At 36.2% G+C, this 20016-nt stretch overlaps 2 protein-coding genes across 3 annotated transcripts; one reads left to right on the forward strand and one right to left on the reverse strand.

Annotated features, from left to right (window-relative positions):
- Nucleotides 1–1028: 1028 nt before the first annotated feature.
- On the forward strand, nt 1029–12958 carry LOC111444018 (transcription elongation factor SPT6 homolog). Its single transcript, XM_023081921.1, has 17 exons — nt 1029–1179; nt 1272–1358; nt 3374–3500; nt 3974–4046; nt 4118–4268; nt 4387–4516; nt 4640–4886; nt 4972–5163; nt 5262–5381; nt 5469–5855; nt 5925–6035; nt 6121–6900; nt 7936–8077; nt 8173–9344; nt 10947–11156; nt 11383–11878; nt 12143–12958. The coding sequence occupies exons 1-17, from the start codon at nt 1149–1151 to the stop codon at nt 12541–12543; spliced, it is 4857 nt and encodes a 1618-aa protein (XP_022937689.1). The 5' UTR covers nt 1029–1148; the 3' UTR covers nt 12544–12958.
- An 806-nt stretch (nt 12959–13764) lies between these two features.
- On the reverse strand, nt 13765–19765 carry LOC111444220 (splicing factor 3B subunit 2-like). 2 transcript variants are annotated; one of them, XR_002710665.1, is made up of 19 exons: nt 19418–19651; nt 18522–18641; nt 18304–18429; nt 18150–18212; nt 17918–18025; nt 17376–17453; nt 17151–17243; nt 16938–17024; nt 16618–16719; nt 16401–16520; nt 16255–16317; nt 15702–15838; nt 15033–15114; nt 14876–14934; nt 14733–14778; nt 14541–14632; nt 14388–14457; nt 13981–14306; nt 13765–13949 (listed from the first exon to the last, which is right to left on the reverse strand). XR_002710665.1 is itself a non-coding variant. In XM_023082230.1 (18 exons), the coding sequence occupies exons 1-18, from the start codon at nt 19649–19651 to the stop codon at nt 14235–14237; spliced, it is 1752 nt and encodes a 583-aa protein (XP_022937998.1). In that variant the 5' UTR covers nt 19652–19765; the 3' UTR covers nt 13765–14234. The 2 variants fall into 2 exon arrangements, 1 of the variants encoding a protein (XP_022937998.1); XM_023082230.1 differs by having other exon boundaries at nt 13765–14306; nt 19418–19765.
- Between the last annotated feature and the right edge of the window lie 251 nt (nt 19766–20016).

Raw genomic sequence — 20016 nt, forward strand, 5'->3', positions numbered from 1 at the left:
TAAATTTTTACTCATTCAAAGCATTTTTTGTATGTGAGAAACTCCCTCTCAGATCTCTCGCTACTCTCCTTCATTTCCACGTTTGCATCATCATTTAGTCGACTCGAGATCGCCCTTCATTCTTTCATCACTGCTTGGTATGTGGTTGTCGTGGAGCTTCTCCATTACTGATCTAATGTAGTTGTCTATGCTGAATTGTTGTAATTTATGTAATTTATAATGTATGAATAAAAAACAATACGTATTTAAATACATGAATGACTTTCGTATCCAATTTAATACGTATTTAAATACATGAATGACTTTTGTATTCAAAAGTATGATATATATTTTGTTGGTAATTAAGTTTTTCATTTCGCAAATTCTTGCATTTAAAACTTACATGCTAAAGTCATTCAAGTGGTGTTGATCAACTCTTTTGTAGAGTTATTTAAATCACGAGTATAGAAACAGATTTTTTTACTCTTAATTTTAATCATCACAGGTAATCCATTATAAACTTTCCATTAATTTTATATCACTTTTTTAAGTTATTGGATGATTTAAATCTAAAGACCGTGGTATAAAATAAGATTGTCAGATCAGATTTTCATAGTCTAGATAATAGTTATCCTCTATTCTAATATATGTCATACAATACATATTATATATATATATATATATAAATAGTTAATTATTCAATTGGATTGTTATACTCATCAAAATTTATATAATTTTATTAAATTTATTTATTTGAGGATTTTATTAAGATTTAATACTAGATAGACTAAAAATAATACATTATTCTTAATATACTTATTAATTAATAAAATTAAATTTAACTAATTAAAATTATTTTTTACTAATCAAATAGGTAATATAAAAATTTAGGAAGACGGATAATTAAAAACAACCGGTAGAAAATTTTATAATTTAAACAAAAATTTAATAAATAGTTTATAACTCGTGAAAATTTTAAATAATAATAATAATAATAATTATAATAATGATAATAAATAAGTAAATAAATAAATAAATTACATTTTTTTGGGGTTCATTTAACTGCTCTGTAGTTAGGGCTCCATTGCAGGTGCTCTCTGCTTCCAATTTCCTCCCTCCCCAATTCGTTCATCAGTTCTACTTCTTTCATTACTCTTCCATCTCCGTCAATGGGCAAGGCGGTGATCTCCGATGAAGAAGGTTTGTTCTTGTCTTTGTTCTTTCACTTTTCGCTTGGATTTTCTGGTTCTCTTTGCATTCTTCCCTCTCTTCTCACTCGGTTGTTTCTGTAGATGAGGTCGAATTGGACGACCGAGAGCCGCTTGACGGTGATGATGTCGACGGTCGTAATATGGAGGACGAGGAAGATGAAGAAGATGGTTTGTGTCTTTTTTCTTTATTTTTATCTGAAATTGTTGGTTGTATTTTTTTCTCGGATTTTCTTTTAGTGTCTTGGATGTTTTTGGGTATCTGTGGGTCGATTGGTGGTCAGTGTGTCGGTTCTTTATTTCTTTAATCTTTTGTTAGTAATATATTACTCCTCCCACCCGCTCTATTGTTCTCCAATTCGGTTATAGAGGATGAGAAACAGTGACAATTTTTCAATTTATGGCCAGAATTGTTGAGCTGGGGTGAGGACTAAGGGTGAAACTGAGGGTGTGGCATATTTGTAACTCGTTAGGGTATGTGGCGTATCCTAAGAGTTTCGTGAGTCAGTGATTGTCTAATGTTTAGGTCTTGCATTATCTATCAGTAGGTTGACTCGGCTTGAAGAAATTCGGATAAGTAACTCTTTTCATGCCTTCGGGGTATTCCTTCTAGCCATGGGTGATTTAAGGGGCGAATAGAAACTTCATGACGACTTTATGTCTTTAGATGTGTTTTAGGAATGATAGAAGTAATGAGACGTAGCAGGAACTGTTTTCGTGACCACGATGAATCACAAAGTTTCTAGCTACCTTCTGATGGGTCTTCTATTTATGCTGTGATGGGTGATTGCTTTGTATTTATAGCATCAGATCGAACTTTGTGATTACTGAGTTCTAAATGGCACTCTGCTCAATGCTTTTTCAATATAAGGCTCTATATTACTGAAAACATGTTTACACGTGCTCGGGAACAGTCTGGAGTCTTAGTCTTATATAGGCCATTCGGTAGTTTTCTCAAAAGATTGTCAGTAGTTCATTGGAAGAAATATCTTTGCTTCATATAGAAAAAAGAGTACTTCTTTTTTTCTGGGTTCTTGATTGAACTAGGAACATTTGTAACTGAAGTGCAATTGATAACTGGTGTATTGTAATGTATAGAAAGTGAGATACTTTATTGTGAGTTTATTTGGGGGAAGAGGAATTTTTTCTTCTTAATCTTTTCTCAATCGTCTCAGTTGATTATAGGTCTTAAGGTGAATGTGGATGAATGTTTTATTCTTTGCGTTATCCATAACAAGGTGTTGCACCTTTGCATTTTATGCATACAGGTATGCCCTTAGGTTAGGTCATAATTCTCGAGTGTCTTCATGTTGTAGCTTGGTCATTGAAAAGATTTAGACAGTATTTTTGTCTGGGAGGAAGGCTTACTTCTTGAAAGGGGGAAACTTTACTTTTATTCTATTCATGTTGATTAGAACTCAAGATTTCCCTTAACTATTAAATGGCAATTGAGAAGGATCATGATAATGTTTTATGGGAAGGGGTTGAATCGGGGAGAGGATTCCCATTTAGTCAATTAGATTAGAAGTATGTTTCGAGATCTTGCGAGAGATGCATTTTTTGAATTGGGGGAGGGGGACTTAGATTATAAGAGTGTTACCCTTTCTGTATTAACTTCCCCTTCATTAACTTCCAATGGAATATTCTTAAGCTATTTGATTTTAATTGGTGATCCCACATAATAGACATGAGGCTTTTAACGTAACTGCTCATATTTATGGAGTGCTCTTTAATGGAAAAGCTAAAATTTGTTGGTTAAATGCGATTATGGAAACATGCTAGATCTTTAGCTTGTAAAGAATTGTAGGATTTTTGACAATGCATATGATCATACAATGGGGTGTTCATGTGTATTATGCTTTGAAATTGAGATTCCTGTTATAGGGGTTTTGTAGTATTTCTTGGTTGATTCAAGCTAATTAGGGAGCCTACAAGTAATCTTTTCCTGGCTTTGAATGGGAAAGGATATTTCATCTTCCTATCTATGCTTTTAGAATGCTTATTTAATAAAATGGTTTTGATCTAAAAGGAAGAGTTAACCCCCCAATGTAAGGCATTGGAATGAATTTGTGGTCAAATAGCAATTATTCATCTTATCTTTTTCATTGTCTCTGTTTGCGGCAACAATTAATTTTAAATGTACGGTATTTTCTTTTGCTGGTAATAAGTCCTTTTTTATTTTATAGAAGAAGGACAAGATGAGTATGAAAAGGATGGTTTCATAGTCGATGATATCGAAGAAGAAGATGAAGATGTAGAGGAGAGGGAAGACAGTGATGATGAAAGGCAGAAGAAGAAGAAAAGGAAGAAAAAGTGAAGTTTACTCTCTGACTTAGTATAATAAATATTATTTTTATCTGAAATGGATTTTTTTTTCAACCTGTTCAAATGAGTTTGGTCTGTAACCTGAACTAATATAGACAGTAGGTCGAAGGTTGGTGCTTTAATTTTATTTGAATTATAATTTGTCAAACTGAATTTAGCAGTAGTAAGTGACGTGCACTTGACCAAGAGGTCAATGGTTCTGTCACTGGGTGACTTATCTGTCTGTCTCCTTTTATATTGGGTTTAACACTTCTGTATGGGTACTGGCCTCTATGACTTTTTGTTATTATCAGTTAGGCGTAGTTCTTTTGCATTGGAGACCTTTTTTAGGTTTGGGATCCTCTTGTGCAGGTTGTTTATTTTGTATACCCTTGTACATCCTTTTATTTTTCTCAATTAAAGTCTGATTTCTTATTTTAAAAAATCTCTGTATTGACATGAGATGATCTTCACTTTCTTAGGGAGGAATATGTACTTGATGAAGATGACTATGAACTCCTTGAGGACAACAATATTAGCATTCAACGGCCGAAGGTAGTGGTATTGGATTTTTATAATATTGCTTCATATTATTTATTTCTGAGCATTTTTATCATCTTTTTCAGGGGAGCAAAAAGTTTAAGAGGCTTAAAAAAGCTCGAAGGGACAATGTCGAGCCTTCTGGATTTTCTGATGATGAGGATTTTGTCGAAAGTAGTAGAGGCGGACGAACTGCAGAGGAAAAACTTAAACGTAGTTTGTTTGGTGATGATGAAGGTATGCTTTTGATTTCTTTTTATTACTGCCTAATTTCTACTGTAAGTACGCTAGGTACGTTTCTCATTGAGGTATCACTCTTAGTTACGTTTTGAAACATTATGGTGATTATTTGAAGCTCCACTTGAGGATATTGCCGAAGAGGAGGAACAACCTGAAGAGGAAGAAGATGCTGACATAGGAGATGAGGATGAAATGGCTGATTTCATTGTGGATGAAGAAGTTGATGAAGATGGGGCTCCCTTAAGGTTTTTTTTCCTTCATATATTTAGGGATCTCAGTCCACATCTTCTGGTGTTTTTATTAATTTTGTTGCCAATAACCATCTTATTGTACATATTTAACCTTAATTTATTAATTGTACGATCTAGGCGGAGGAAATTGAAGAAAAAGAAATCCAGACAAGCGCCTGGTGTTTCATCAACTGCTTTGCAGGAGGCACATGAAATTTTTGGTGATGTCGATGAGCTTCTTCAGCTTCGCAAAAGAGAATTGGATACTCATGAGTGGCGTGAAAAGAGATTAGAAGATGAATTTGAACCAATTGTAATTTCTGAGAAGTATATGACAGAAAAAGATGACCAGATAAGGGAGATTGATATGCCCGAAAGAATGCAGGTTTCTTTTCATATCAGAATATAATTTCATGTTGTATATTGGCATCTTCATGGGTTATTTATTTATTTTGTTGCCTTTATTTTAGATTTCAGAGGAAAGCACTGGGCCTCCTCCTACTATGGACGAGAGGCTGGAGGATGAGGAGGCTTCTTGGATACATGGTCATATTGCTAATGGAATGAACTCTTTATTTGGCAATGCCAGTGGACAAGACCTATCTGTAACAAAGGGTGACATTCTGCGGTTTCTGGATCTTGTACATGTCCAGAAATTAGATGTTAGTGGTCTCTTATCATTTATTAGCCTTAGTATTCTCATCTATACTTGTTTGTTCTAATATTTTTCTGTTCTGTTCTGTTCTGTTCTTTCTTTTAGATACCATTCATTGCCATGTATAGGAAGGAGGAAATCCTAAGCTTATTAAAAGATACAGAACATGAATCTGGTGATGATCAGGATAGAAATGAAAAAACACCCTCGTTAAAGTGGCATAAGGTCAGTAAAATTGTACTTGGAAGTAATGCTCCACTTATATGGACTTGAAAAACGTGAGATGCAATGTATATTTACTTTTCGTTGTAGATACTTTGGGCAATTCAAGACTTGGACAAAAAGTGGCTGCTTCTTCAAAAGCGGAAAAATGCTCTTAAATCATACTACAAGAAGCGTAATGACGAGGAGGCATGTAGGATTTATGATGAAACTAGACTGTCATTGAATAAACAGCTTTTTGATTCGGTCATGAAATCTCTCAAGGCAGCTGAATCAGAGAGAGAGGTAGATGATGTTGACTCAAAGTTCAATTTGCATTTTCCCCCTGGTGAAGTTGGTGTTGATGAAGGACAGTTCAAAAGGCCTAAGAGGAAATCACTATACAGTATATGTAGTAAGGCTGGCTTATGGGAGGTTGCAGGAAAATTTGGTTATAGCTCTGAGCAATTCGGGTTGCAGCTCTCCTTAGAAAAGATGGTCAGTATTATTTGATATGATTTTATCTGGAATCTTGAATACGGTGATAACACCTGTTCCATTTTTTAGAGGAATGATGAGTTGGAGGATCCAAAGGAAACACCTGAAGAGATGGCATCAAACTTTACCTGTGCGATGTTTGAGACTCCTCAAGCTGTTCTCAAGGGAGCTAGGCATATGGTATTATAGTTTTGTTTCCCTAGATTTAATTATAGAATGCGGTATAGAATATTTTCATGGTCTTCTCTGTCTCTTGTGATTTCAGGCAGCTATTGAGATTAGTTGTGAACCTTGTGTGAGGAAGCATGTCAGGAGCTACTATATGGACTATGCCGTGATATCAACAAGTCCTACATCAGATGGAAATGTTACAATAGATTCTTTTCATCAATTTTCAGCTGTTAAGTGGCTCCGTGAAAAGCCACTGAGTAGATTTGAGGATGCACAGTGGCTTCTTATTCAGAAGGCTGAAGAAGAAAAACTTCTGACTGTTACTCTCAAGCTACCCGAAAAACATTTAAATAAGTTGATAAATGATTTTAATGAATATTATCTGAGTGATGGTGTTAGCAAATCTGCTCAGCTGTGGAATGAGCAGAGAAAGTTGATATTGCAGGATGCACTTTCTGGTTTTCTTCTGCCTTCAATGGAGAAAGAGGCAAGAACCCTGATGACTAGTAAAGCAAAAAACTGGTTACTTATGGAATATGGAAAGAATTTATGGAATAAAGTATCTGTTGGTCCATATCAACACAAAGAAAATGATATTAGTTCTGATGAAGAGGCTGCCCCAAGGGTAATGGCATGCTGTTGGGGTCCTGGAAAGCCAGCTACCACCTTTGTGATGTTAGATTCAGCTGGTGAGGTTCTTGATGTTCTTTACACTGGATCTCTCACCATACGTTCTCAAAATGTGAATGATCAACAGCGGAAGAAAAATGATCAAGAGCGAGTTTTGAAGTTCATGACAGACCATCAACCACATGTCGTTGTTCTAGGAGCAGTTAATTTATCTTGTACCCGATTGAAAGATGATATTTATGAGGTTAGTGATCCAATAACTAGTGGTGCTGGTGCATATATTCTATAATGAGATTATAGTTTTTCCCTCTTTTAGGAATGGTATGTGCTTGTTTAGCAGAGGAGTGCAGCACAAAATTCATCTAAACTTGCTTTAATGTTATTTCACTACTGCAATTTGTTACCATCAATTCTCTCTTGTTGTCTTTAGTTTCTTTGGGGGTTGTAAATATATCATATGTATGGTGCTATCTAGTTTCTTTGGAGCCATTTTCCTTTTCATTATATCAATGAAATATGGTGCTATCTGTTGAATTATAAAAGATCACATAACTATATTGTATATAAGGACCTCGTGCTAATAGAATCCATTTCACGTTATGGTTTGATAATTTAGAAGTTTCTGGTGAGTGTTCTCAATTTTTGGTGTGCTACTTTTGAGAAAGGCCTTTATGTTGGAGCAATAGGACTTCTTAGTGAAATGGATTTATTTATCGAGTCCTTGGAATTTGGGTTGTTGGGAAGATTTGAATCAGTAATCTCTAACATGATTTGGTACTAACCTTATGGGTTTAGGCGATAACAACAAAGACACTTGAATTAAACCAAGTCTTCAAAGGTCCTTGATACTGTCTTCGGGAGACCAATTATCTCACAAGTTTAGAAATTATAAAAAGAATTTGGAGCCCATTGGCATTTATAGGTTGGCGAATTTCTTGTTTAAGATAGAGGTGTGATGAAACAATCTCTCTTAGCTCTAGTCGGGGGATGTTTCTCTTCTTGGTTTATTCATGTTTCTCTTTTAATAATGAATTTTATTTTCCATAGAAAATAAGTAGGGTTCAGACGACTTTGTAGTGGTTGAATAATAATAGTAATCCTTCTCAAGGATTTATTAAGATTCTGCATTTCCGCTCATAATTATTGAGTCACATACATTTGTTGGTCTTGTTTGCTCAGTTTCTGTTTAAATGTACAACATTCCAGATGGTACATATCATGTTATCGTTCCAGATGGTATGTATCATGTCATTCATTTGCTATTTTATTATTTTGTCAGATTATTTTTAAGATGGTGGAGGAGAATCCTAGAGATGTTGGACATGAGATGGATGGATTAAGCATTGTATATGGCGATGAGTCCCTTCCTCGTTTGTATGAAAATTCTAGGATTTCCTCTGATCAATTACAAGGGCAATCAGGTAGTACACTGGCTCTTTTTTTCTGTATTGATTTCTTTTTACTTTTGAACTTCTATTTTATTGTAAGTGATTTTATAAATTTCTTTTCTTATTAGGCATTGTGAAGCGTGCTGTTGCTCTTGGACGCTATCTGCAAAATCCTCTCGCTATGGTTGCAACACTTTGTGGTCCAGGAAGGGAGATCTTATCTTGGAAACTACATCCTTTGGAGAACTTCCTGACCCCAGATGACAAATACGGAATGGTTGAACAGGTTATGGTTAATGTAACCAACCAGGTTGGCCTGGACACTAATTTGGCTATAAGCCATGAATGGTTGTTCAGCCCATTGCAATTTATAGCTGGACTTGGACCTAGGAAGGCAGCTTCTTTGCAGAGATCCTTGGTGAGGGCTGGATCAATTTTCACACGGAAGGACTTTGTTACAGCACATGGTCTTGGTAAAAAGGTATTTGTTAATGCAGTTGGGTTCTTGCGTGTAAGGCGGAGTGGATTGGCTGCAAGCAGCAGCCAATTTATAGATTTATTGGATAATACGAGAATTCATCCTGAATCTTATGCTTTAGCGCAAGAATTAGCAAAAGATGTTTTTGATGAAGATGTTAAAGGTGACGCTAACGATGATGAGGATGCAGAGATGGCCATAGAGCATGTTAGAGACCGGCCTCATTTACTGAGGACTCTTGATGTTGATGAATATTCTAAGAGCAAGAATCGGGAAGATAAACGAGATACTTTTCTTGACATAAAAAGAGAACTGATGCAGGGCTTTCAGGATTGGCGTAAGCAATATGAAGAGCCCAGTCAGGATGAAGAGTTTTACATGATATCTGGTGAAACAGAAGATACCCTTGCGGAAGGGAAAATTGTGCAAGCTACAGTCCGCAAAGTACAAGGGCAAAGAGCAATTTGTGGACTTGAATCTGGATTGACTGGAATGCTTATGAAAGAAGATTATGAAGATGATTCTAGAGATATTTCTGACTTGTCTGATAGGTTACACGAGGGGGATATTGTTACTTGCAAGATTAAATCAATTCAGAAGAATAGGTATCAAGTTTTCCTTGTTTGTAAAGAGAGTGAGATGAGAAGTAATCGGCACCAGGTTACTCGAAATCTTGATCCCTACTATCATGAAGATCGAAGCAGCCTACAGAGTGAGCAAGACAAGTCCCGAAAAGAGAAGGAACTTGCGAAAAAGCTTTTCAAGCCAAGAATGATTGTTCACCCTCGTTTCCAGAATATAACAGCAGATGAAGCAATGGAGGTTTGTTTTTCTCTAAGAAACTTTGTCTTATTTTAAATTTTAGGTGTACAAAGTTAGGGACCCGAATGTCAATGAGTGAAGATAAAAACATTTTAAGTGGCTATACTTTATTGTTTAGTCACTTTAAAAGTCATGATAAACACCTTTCATCTGGTAAAATGACGATGGACTACCCCATACTACACAATCACACTTAAGAGCCTCAATAGTTGATAGTTACTAAGAAAAGGGAAGAATATTCTTAAAAGGACTTTTACTTGAGCTGTTTTGATTTCTATCTTTTACCAAGATGCTGTTTTGGTTGCATTTAATTATTGGGGCTTTATGATTGTTTCATGATAGCATTAAATATAGTTTCTTTCCTTGTTTTCAAGGCATTTCTTGGTTCATGATAGTATTATTTTTGGTCCTTTGAAACTAACAAATTTTCTCTCGATTTATGATCCTTCAATTTTCGATAAAATTGTATCTTTTTTTGGAAGTTCAAGAAGTTTCATGGCATATCTCCTTTCTGTAGATTATAGATTACCCAATGATTTTGTTTTTTAGCTGAGGTGTAAGCGGAACCAAATTCCTCTACACAGAAAAACGCCCTGCCATCCCTTTTCAACCAAAAATTCCAGTGGACAGTTAAAAAAAAAAAACTACTTCAAGACTTCCTGTTTCCCATAAAATTCCTCCATATTTTCAACATTTTGCAAGGAGTGCAACTGAGAATTGAAAAGTCCATGCTCCCTAGTCCACATTTTTAGAATCATCATGCTTGCATAAGATGCATTACGGGAGAAAATGCGCCCTAGAAGAATTTTGTGTGAGATAATCCGTTAAGATATATAATTATTTTCCTCAAAGTTTTAATATCTATAACTTAGAAAAGAAAGGGGAATGGTGGAATTATGGAGGTCAACAAATGATTAAAGAGAGATTTGGATGAGAAAATTTCGATGAAAAGAAAAACAGAACTCTTTTTAGGGAAAGGTAATGAGAAATGAAAAGTCTTTATCAATGCTCCCAATTCCACCAGGATAATATATATGAAGCCAGATGATCAATAATTTTAGGATTGTGCTTGTGTAAGATGCATCGCTGGAGAAAATGCACCCTAGAAGATTTTTGCGTGAGATGACACGCTCTAGAGATATAATTATTTTCTCAAAATTTTAACGTTAATAACTTGGAAAAGAAATGGGAATGGTGGAATTATGGAGGTAAACAAATGATTAAAGAGAGATTTGGAAGAGAATTCCAGAGGGGTCTCAAGTTCAAATACGACTAATCTGGTACCTAAGATGTTAACTCCACAAAATTTTGACAGAGGTGAGGTCATAAGATGAAAAGACTGTTTTGTAGCATGTTCAGTTAGAGAGGATTTAGAGGAATGGTGTTTTGTGGAACTGATTTTGGGGTCCATGTAAACCTTCTAGTTTATATTTAATACACGAGGGAAGTGATTTTATTTCTTGAATTTCATTTAGTGAAGAATAATGAGTCTTCGAGGATATTTGTTTGAAAATGGTTGATTAGTTTTTCCCCATAAATGTTACTTCTCGTGCACTTCATTCTCTTGTGAAGTCTATTCTAACATTCTTTTCTTTATGGCAGCTCTTATCTGACAAGGATCCTGGTGAAAGTATTGTGCGACCAAGTTCTCGTGGACCTTCTTTTTTGACTTTGACACTTAAAATTTACAATGGAGTATATGCTCACAAAGATATAGTTGAAGGTGGAAAGGAACATAAAGACATAACTAGCTTGTTGCGTATTGGGAAGACCTTGAAAATTGGGGAGGACACGTTCGAGGATTTGGACGAGGTTAGTGGTGTTCTGGTGGTCATATGTCAGCCTTCAATGTGATGCATGTCATAAGTTGTAGAAATTGTTAACGGCCTTTTTGGAATTGTTAATCTCTGGGCTTCTGCATTTAATATTAGAGAACTATCATATGATTGTGCAACTAACGTCTGCATGTCTTGATTTTTTGTTGAAGTTGACATGGCACCTCTATTGAGTCTCTCTTGTATGCCTCCCATAAATGCAGGTGATGGATCGCTATGTTGATCCCTTAGTTGCTCACTTAAAGACGATGCTAAGTTATCGCAAGTTCAGGAAGGGCACAAAAGCAGAAGTTGACGAACTTATGAAGATTGAGAAGTCAGAGTATCCAATGAGAATAGTTTACGGTTTTGGAATTTCTCACGAACATCCGGGTACATTCATTTTGACATACATACGAAGTACAAATCCACACCACGAGTATATTGGGCTCTATCCGAAGGGATTTAAATTTAGGAAAAGAATGTTTGAAGATATTGATAGGCTTGTGGCCTATTTTCAAAGGCACATTGATGATCCCCAGCATGATTCAGCACCATCGATTAGATCAGTTGCTGCTATGGTACCAATGCGGAGCCCTGCAACTGGTGGCTCTTCCGCAGCATCTGCAGGTAGCCCTTGGGGTGGTTCATCGCATGATGGTGGCTGGAGAAGCCAGTCATATGACAGGGATCGTTCTTCTACTCCTGGGTCTAGAACAGGTGAGGTCCACAGAATGTTGCTTTCAAAACTTATTTAATATTTTATGAGAACTATGAACTGCATTCAAATTACTTCTCTGCTCTAGGAATGTTCAGGTTGAATAATGTGATTAAACTTTAGCCTTAGATGGCTGAATGTAGTTTTTCCTCTTTCCTTATTGGATCCCTGTGGTTTTGGGTCCTGCTAGAGTTTCATAGCATTGTATGCCATTTCTTCTCCCAATTCATTTTAACCTTTTGATTTGTCATTATATTGTCTTGCAGGGCGACATGACAACAGAAATTCTGGTAGTCGTGATGGACATCCTAGTGGTCTGCCTAGACCATACGGTGGACGTGGGCGTGGTCGAGGCTCATACAATAACAATAGAGGGAACAATGAGAGGCCAGATTCTAGTTACGATTCCTCCAGGTGGGATTCATCTTCCAAGGATGGGGATGATGGATTGAGCAACTTCCCAGGAGCCAAAATTCAAAATTCACCAGGCAAAGAAGCCTTCCCCGGTGGCTGGAGCTCTGGTGGGAGTGGGGGTGGTGGTGGTAATGGATTAAGCGACAGTGGTGGCGGTGGCGGTGGTTGGGGTGGGACTGGGAATTCCAAAGGGAATTGGGGTGGTGGTGGTGGTGGTTCTGGTCCAAGTAACAGTGGGGGATGGGGTTCTTAATCCTAAGCTTTGTTTTCTCTGCGATGACAAGCTGACGACGGCGACAATCGACAGTCGAGATGGCTAATAGTTCTCTCTAGTTTCACTCATGGTTGTTGTCTAGTTTTTGGCTGTCTACTGCCACAGTTAAATCATCATTCAGCCGATGATCTTTAGACGGTACACACTTCAGCTGATTGTCTTCTGCCTTTAATTAACACTCGGTGACAAAATTAACTGGTTGGGAAGGGGGGGAGGGGGGGAGGGTGGGTTTAGGGTGGTGGTTAATATAGGAGAAGGTAAATGCTCTGTGAAGGCTGTATTTATAATGCTTCTCTTTTGTCCTAAAAGCTTTCTGGTATAAACCGATTGATGTGAATACTTAAAGAGCCCCAAAATTCTACCTTTGCCTAATGGGAACATCCTTTTTCTGCTATACCTTATTATCATACAATATCTCTCTTTATAAAGATGCGAAGAAAATGTTGTTTAAATTAACAATGAAGTTTCATTGTTATAAATTTTGGGTGGATTATAATTTAGAGTAAACAACCATAAAGTAGACGTGACAATAAGAATATCTTTAATAGTTTCATTCAAGCTCGACATAATTAATCTTACTTGTGGAATGATTCGAATTTCAAACAAGTATTATTGTTTGAGATATTTGATCAAGAATCATTCCGCTTTAAACTGATTTTAATAGTTTCATTCAAACTTTGACATGTTCAATCTTAGAATTATTCGAATCTCAAACAAGTATTCTACCTTTGACAAATGTTCTTGCTTGAGATATTAAGAAGAATCATTCAAGCTTAGACATGATCGATCTTGTTCTTGCTTGAGATATTAAGAAGAATCATTCAAGCTTAGACATGATCGATCTTTGTTTGTATTGTTTGTAGAGTCTCAAACAAGTGTTCTTGCGTGAGATATTTAATAAAAAAGAATCATTCAAGCTTAGACATGATCGATCTTGTTTATAGAGTGAATCGAATCTCAAACAGTGTTAACAAAGTAATCTGAATCTTCCTCCGTGATTAATATTTTCCAAATTGTGTAATAGAAGATTTGTAGTGCAACATTATCCCTTTGTTAGTATAACGTGAAGTGAATAATTCAGAGAATTTAACCCGTTTTCTTAATAAAATTACTGGATGGAGAACAGAGGTAAAACTGCTTCAAATTTAATAAAAGAAGAAAGGTAAAAAAAACGTTAACAAAAGCACAAGATTAATCAGCTGAAAATTGAATCAATTTGGAACAATTAACTTCCACTTAACTAAGTCAAAGTTTAATTGGTGTTTTAAGTACAACAGAGCCGCCGTGACAAAACAACATAAAACTCATTTGTAGATAAATCTATAGTAGCTACTATTCATTTTAGTCATAGCACAGCAGCCCTTTCGAAGCTCGGGAATCGAAAACAGCAGCCCTTTCGAAGCTCGGGAATCGAAAAGAACGAAGAATACAGAACCTACTAATATGACAAACTACTTCCATTGAAGAGTCTGTATATGCGACTATCTATGTAGAGTACCCTGCAAAGAGGGGTCTGGGTGGTTTTAGGAAGAGCCAGTGTTGGAAGTTTTATAGGATATCACATTACTTGATACTACCAAGATCGACATCTCCAACGAAAGCAAAAGCCAGCTCGGTATGGCAGTAGTAGTAGTCGATAGAGTGGTTCGATTACCGAAACAAAAAATGGCCTAGAACTTGAAATCTTTCTTCTTAGATTTTCCATCCTTTTCCTGCATCTTACGTTTTCTTTTCTTCTCATTCTGCAAGAATAAATGTTCTAATTGTTAATATGTTGAGTATCAAGAACGAATCGGTCGACTCGTTTAACAAAAGAATCACACCTCCGCAACCATGTCGCTGAAGTCCTCCCTCTGACTCCGCAACTTCTCCTCTTCCCTAGCTTCCTCGTATCTGAGAGAAGAGAAAAAAAGAGAATTAGGAGCCCAATTATGACATGAATTAGTTAGTTACACATCTAAGTGGATGTCGCATACTTCGCAGGTAGAACATTTTCCATAGCTTCCAATTCTTCGGGTCGTAAAGTAACGTCCACTTTATCAGATTTTTGACCTCTAAGCAAATCAACCTGGGAACATACATAGCCATGAAAAGGAAGATTATTACTAATTGTCGACAAATAATCACCGAGTTCATATTATACCACGAACCATTAAAAAGTTTCTTACCCTTTTGGCTCCCGTCTTATCTTGAGTACCGCCACTAATAACATAACTGAAAACAGACATGCACATCAAAGTGTCAATTTGAGTACAATAAGAAAGAAAAGTTGATGGCTATCATAAAAAGATGAAACGAATAAGTTGCATACGTATGTGTAGTTCCAAGCAATGTCCCAGGAGCAACCTTCTCTTCTTTTTCTTCGAGAACCTTCAAGAAACCGAACAGTAAATCACATTGCAGTTTGAAATAAACAATAGAGAGAAGGCAAGTTCTGATGAAGTCACATTCAGAGATTATTTACTTACTTGGTAAAGAGGCCTGTCCGGTTCCTTCCTCTGTTGTTTCCGAAGGTCAATAACATCTGGTGTCTCCACACCAGTAGGAGTGCTGCATGAAACAGACAAGTCAATTATTGAACTGCTTAAAGGCTTAATCGCATACGTCCAGTATACGGTATAAGCAAAACATTGGAACTCGTTACTGAATCAATCCGGAGAATGGAGAATAACTGGGAAGCATAGACAAAGTCCAAAGATCAGGTTTGGATATCCAAAAGGTCTGGGACGCACAACCACAAAGGCATGTCTCACCACAGCCGCATTTAAGACAAGGCTAACTAAGCATTCAATCTATTTGTTATACTGTTTTAATTGTTTAACTTCAATCTATTTTAGTCAGTATATGAAATTGACGGAAGCATTCAAAAATATCGAAAGCCTTCATATTAATTGAAGTGTCTTAATCCAAGATGCCACATATGTTTTGATCTTGTGGAAATAACATGTAATATCTTTAACTTTTCTTTATCGTGCCCATCCTTGGAAATTTGAACATTCAAGAATATTTTACTTTTTATCCCTTTGCAGAATTCCAACAAGAATATTTCATTTTCTCATATAATTACATTCAAGATGATTACACCAAGAAAGAGATTTCAAAATTGAGCTTGAGATAAAATGGCAATGATGGCATACCTCGATAGACTATCCACAGATTCAATACCATCTTGCATTTCCTCTTCTTCAATTTCCTCCTCATCCTCCTCCTCCACCTCTTCCTCTTCCTCTTCCTCCAAATCACCCCAATGCTTGGTCTTATCAACGGGTTCCTCCTATACAAGGCATCAAGCAATCAAATAACAGACATATACAAAAATCTCAAAAGTGGAAGTTGAGAGAATCACACTACTCTACTTTTAAGAACTTAGTATAACAGAATGTCTTAAAATATGAGTGCGGCACAGAAGGTGTTGCCATAAAAAAAAAAAAAAAATCACATTCGAGCAAAAAAGAAGAAATCAGCAAAGAAGCATTTCAAACGTAGAGAAACTAAGAGAAAATATTGGATTCAATAAATTCTGTCTTCAGACTGGTGTTCACCACCTACTTATGTAATTCTACCCCTTTCCTATAGTTTGAGGAAGTCTTATAAGAACTTAAAGGTTGGGAATTTTAGTTTTTTCTTTTCATGTATCTATCCTTCACTAAATCAATAAACAATCTGTTGTTAGACAAATAAATAAGATACCTCGTAGTTAGCTTGCTCCTGCTGCTGAACACCAAACACATCTCCATACAGTGGACGGCCATACTATCCATAAAAACAGAGAACAATGGTAAGATTTAGAAGACAGACGTTAACCTGAAGATAGAATACGACAGTCAAATACATACTTCATCGACGGGAGGCTTTCCCCAGCCACCAGGATGGTAACCAAAGCTAGCTCCAGGTGGAATGGGAGCATTGAGTCCTGGAATTTTTAGATCTGGGTAGGATGGTGGAGGACCGTATCTCTATGAAAGGAAAATATAATTTATAAGATCGCGAATAAACAGCCTTAAGAAAACATGAGATCAGATTTGAGTTTGACGATAAATTTAACTGTCCAACCTGCATGTTAATGAGCCATGGGGGAGGAGCGCCCTCTGGCATACCAAGTGCTTCTTTGAGTTCTTGTGATAGCATGCCGGGTTTCATCTCCCTTAACTTAACCTGTACACCGAGGAACAAATAAGTGAGGAAGGAAGAAATCTCCATTAGGATTAACTACTCAGTATCTGAACAAATAGCTACTTCTGTACCAGCTTCTTCTTTATAAACTTAAAATGCACACTGGCCCAAACAATATCTTAATGCATGAAAAACACCCAGATGCACTGGTCCTAGAGACCAAAGAGCATCGTTGATAAATAATAGTAACAACCCAATACCTCGAATTCTTTCCCTTCATAGTACAGATCTCCAAGTGTTGTCAGCTTTGGCTTCGTTTGGTACTTGAAAAAAGCATCATGAAGAACCTAGTGCACAAGAGCCAATTCAATAACTTAGAATGTTCACGTTCTGGTCACAACAACACAGACACCTAGCAGCAGAACACGAGTATCGAAATATACATCAAATCAAAATCAGAAGGCAGTAAAAACCTGATAATCAATATCCATTTTTCCCATCTTTGGCTGCATTCGTTCTCTTTGCTTTTGCTTCAACTTCTTACTATCCTCTTTTTCTATGTAGGCCTGCATAACAAATATAATAGAGAATTGGCAGTGTCAGGCATCACATTGGGTCTAACATGAGTATAGAAATAAATTGAGACTGACTACAAGATTTTGCCAGCATAACAAGAACTAGAAATTGGTGAAAGCAACCTGTCTAATCTTCTCAATTCCTGTTGCTGCAATAAAATCTGGAAGTTGGAATGGCTGTTTTTCAATACCACGCTTCCCCTACAAAATAAATCCAACTACCAATAAGATGCAATCTAAACTAAGATATTATTTCATCACTAGAATTATAGAATGCAGGGTCACTAATAACAGAAAGGCATCTAAAACTTCAAAGCAGACTGATTATTGATTTGATGTAGATATATATATATAAGAAAAAGAATCATGCAATACACAAGTAAACCCGCCCATCAATGCAACATAAAAATGTTCACATCCCAACCCACACCACCAAATATACTAAAACAGAAATAATACAAGGGTGCTCTTAGCAAACACCTACAAGTTCCGGCTCCAACAGTGTCACAGCCACACCCCTGCAAGAACCAGATATGTATACATAAGAGAAACCTTATCAACACGATCTTCCCTCACTCAACTCTCTCATTCCCTCGTGTTTAACATACCCATCAATTGTACATAGACGTATATTCTGTAAATTTAATATTAGTGGAATTACTGACCTGTAAAAATTTCCTTTTCTGACACCAATGCCTTGGCACAGGAACTGTGTTGCGATAAGATTTTAGATAAACAAGTAACTTGGGATCAGCTGCAGTTGCATCCCATATCTGAACAGTAAATAAATTAGCACATAAGAATGCCATAACTAGAAAATGTAGCCAGACACTCTGGTGTCAGGTTTTTATGATGATTTTTTAAGGTAAAAGAAAAGTGCAACGTGTCCATTTCTACCTCAACAACATCGGGTCTCAAACAAATCTGCTTCAGTTCTGCAATCTTCATACGCCGTTGCAACTGAAAAATGACAAAAACAATTTACTTTCAGATCATTGTGGCAAGTAGTAACCAAAGCGTTATTTATATGTATAAGATAATAGCCTATTACCTTCTTTTTCTTGTTTGATAAGCCTCCTTTTTCCTTTTGCTGGTTATCAAGTTCTTCATCATCAGAATCTGAGTCCGACTTCTTAGATGCTGCATTTTGGGCAGACTCATCTTTGTTTTCATTCTCCTATGTAGAAATATCAACCAGAAAGTTCAGAGGATTGGACACAGAAGAAATTGAATTGATAACTAAAATTATTCTGGCAAGCTTATACTTACCTCAACACCAGCTACATCACTGAAATTGAATTTCTCAAAAACTCTTCTAAATTCTTCGTCCAAGCTATCATCTAATTCAGCCTTCTCAGGTACATATTCAATTTCTACTTTCTCAACAACCTATAATTTCAAAAGCAAACAAATGCGTTATGAATGGTTAGTTAACATTAAAAAAATCATTTAACTATATGAAATGAAGCAAGGATTTGGGATTTGTGAGGTGAGAAGAATAATAAAATCTTCAGAGAATCAAAAGATTCCATAGTGATGTTTGGACCTTTATCAGGTTCTATGTTTCCCTTTAGGCATCGGTTTCTAAGGTCTTTTGTAACTATTCGTTTCGTATCATTTTACTTTATTGGAACCCTTTTCTTTTGATCGAGTTCATTTTGTGGGCTTCGTTTTCTTTATACCCTTGTTTTTTTTTTTTTAATTTTTTTCTCAAATGAAAATTTAGTTTCTTATAATAAAAAAATGAAGCAAAGAAGAAGAAGAGGGAATAGACCCATGTATGTTTTTGCTATCCAACAATCAAAATTAAGTTAAATTAATTGTTCTTAAACAAAATCCAGGCAGAAATATCAACTTAAATCCCCTTCTAATGGTTGAAAATGATAGATTTCTTGGTGCTACTTGCTTACTATACTAACTCACAGAGGGTATCGTCTTAATTTCAACTTAAATCCCCTTCTAATGGTTGAAAATGATAGATTTCTTAGACATCAAGCTCCGTCCCACATGACAACCCACACATTCTACCTATCTAGTTCAATCTTCGTACCAAAAACTACTGCTAGCCAACAATACCGAAGCATTGAGAAAATGTATCCCTAAAACCACAAACCGACGAACATGTCCACAACGTAAAATAAAAATAAAAATAAAAAACCAAAAACCTGGAGTAGATCATCGTTCTCCTTTGTGTCATCACCAGAAGCATCACTATCCTCTCCACCAGCAGCCTCCTTCACCTTAGAAGCCTTCTGGTTCTTCTTCTGCTTTCGCCGACGACGACGTCGTTCACTTTCCCGCGATTTCTTGGCGGCGCCAGATTTAGGGTTAGAATTAAGGTCGAAATCACCACCATTCGCGACAACTCCATTCGGCTGAGAAATCACCTCCGCCGTCATGCTGGGATTCAAGCTTCCCACAAATCAATCAGAAACCAAACCGCGGACACGACTATGAGAACGAAGAACAGAAGAAGAGAAGAAGAAGAAAGGGATTCCCGAAATTACGTCAAATACTTACTTAAATATCCTATTTTTAAAAATGCTAAATTTTAGAAAAATAAAGCTAAATTTTGTATTTTCCACATTTAATAATACAACTTTTTTTTTAAAAAAAAAAAATAGTAATTTATTTTAAAATATTCCTAAAATTTAACAAATTAGCTTAAAAGAAAATTTAAAATATGCTCATTTAAAATTTTTTAAAGGTTACAATAAAGAGTCCGTTTATGAATTAAAAAATTATTTATTTGGACGCCTCTCTT

Source organism: Cucurbita moschata, unplaced genomic scaffold, assembly GCF_002738365.1.
Source record: "Cucurbita moschata cultivar Rifu unplaced genomic scaffold, Cmos_1.0 Cmo_Scf00006, whole genome shotgun sequence".
Lineage (NCBI taxonomy): Eukaryota > Viridiplantae > Streptophyta > Magnoliopsida > Cucurbitales > Cucurbitaceae > Cucurbita > Cucurbita moschata.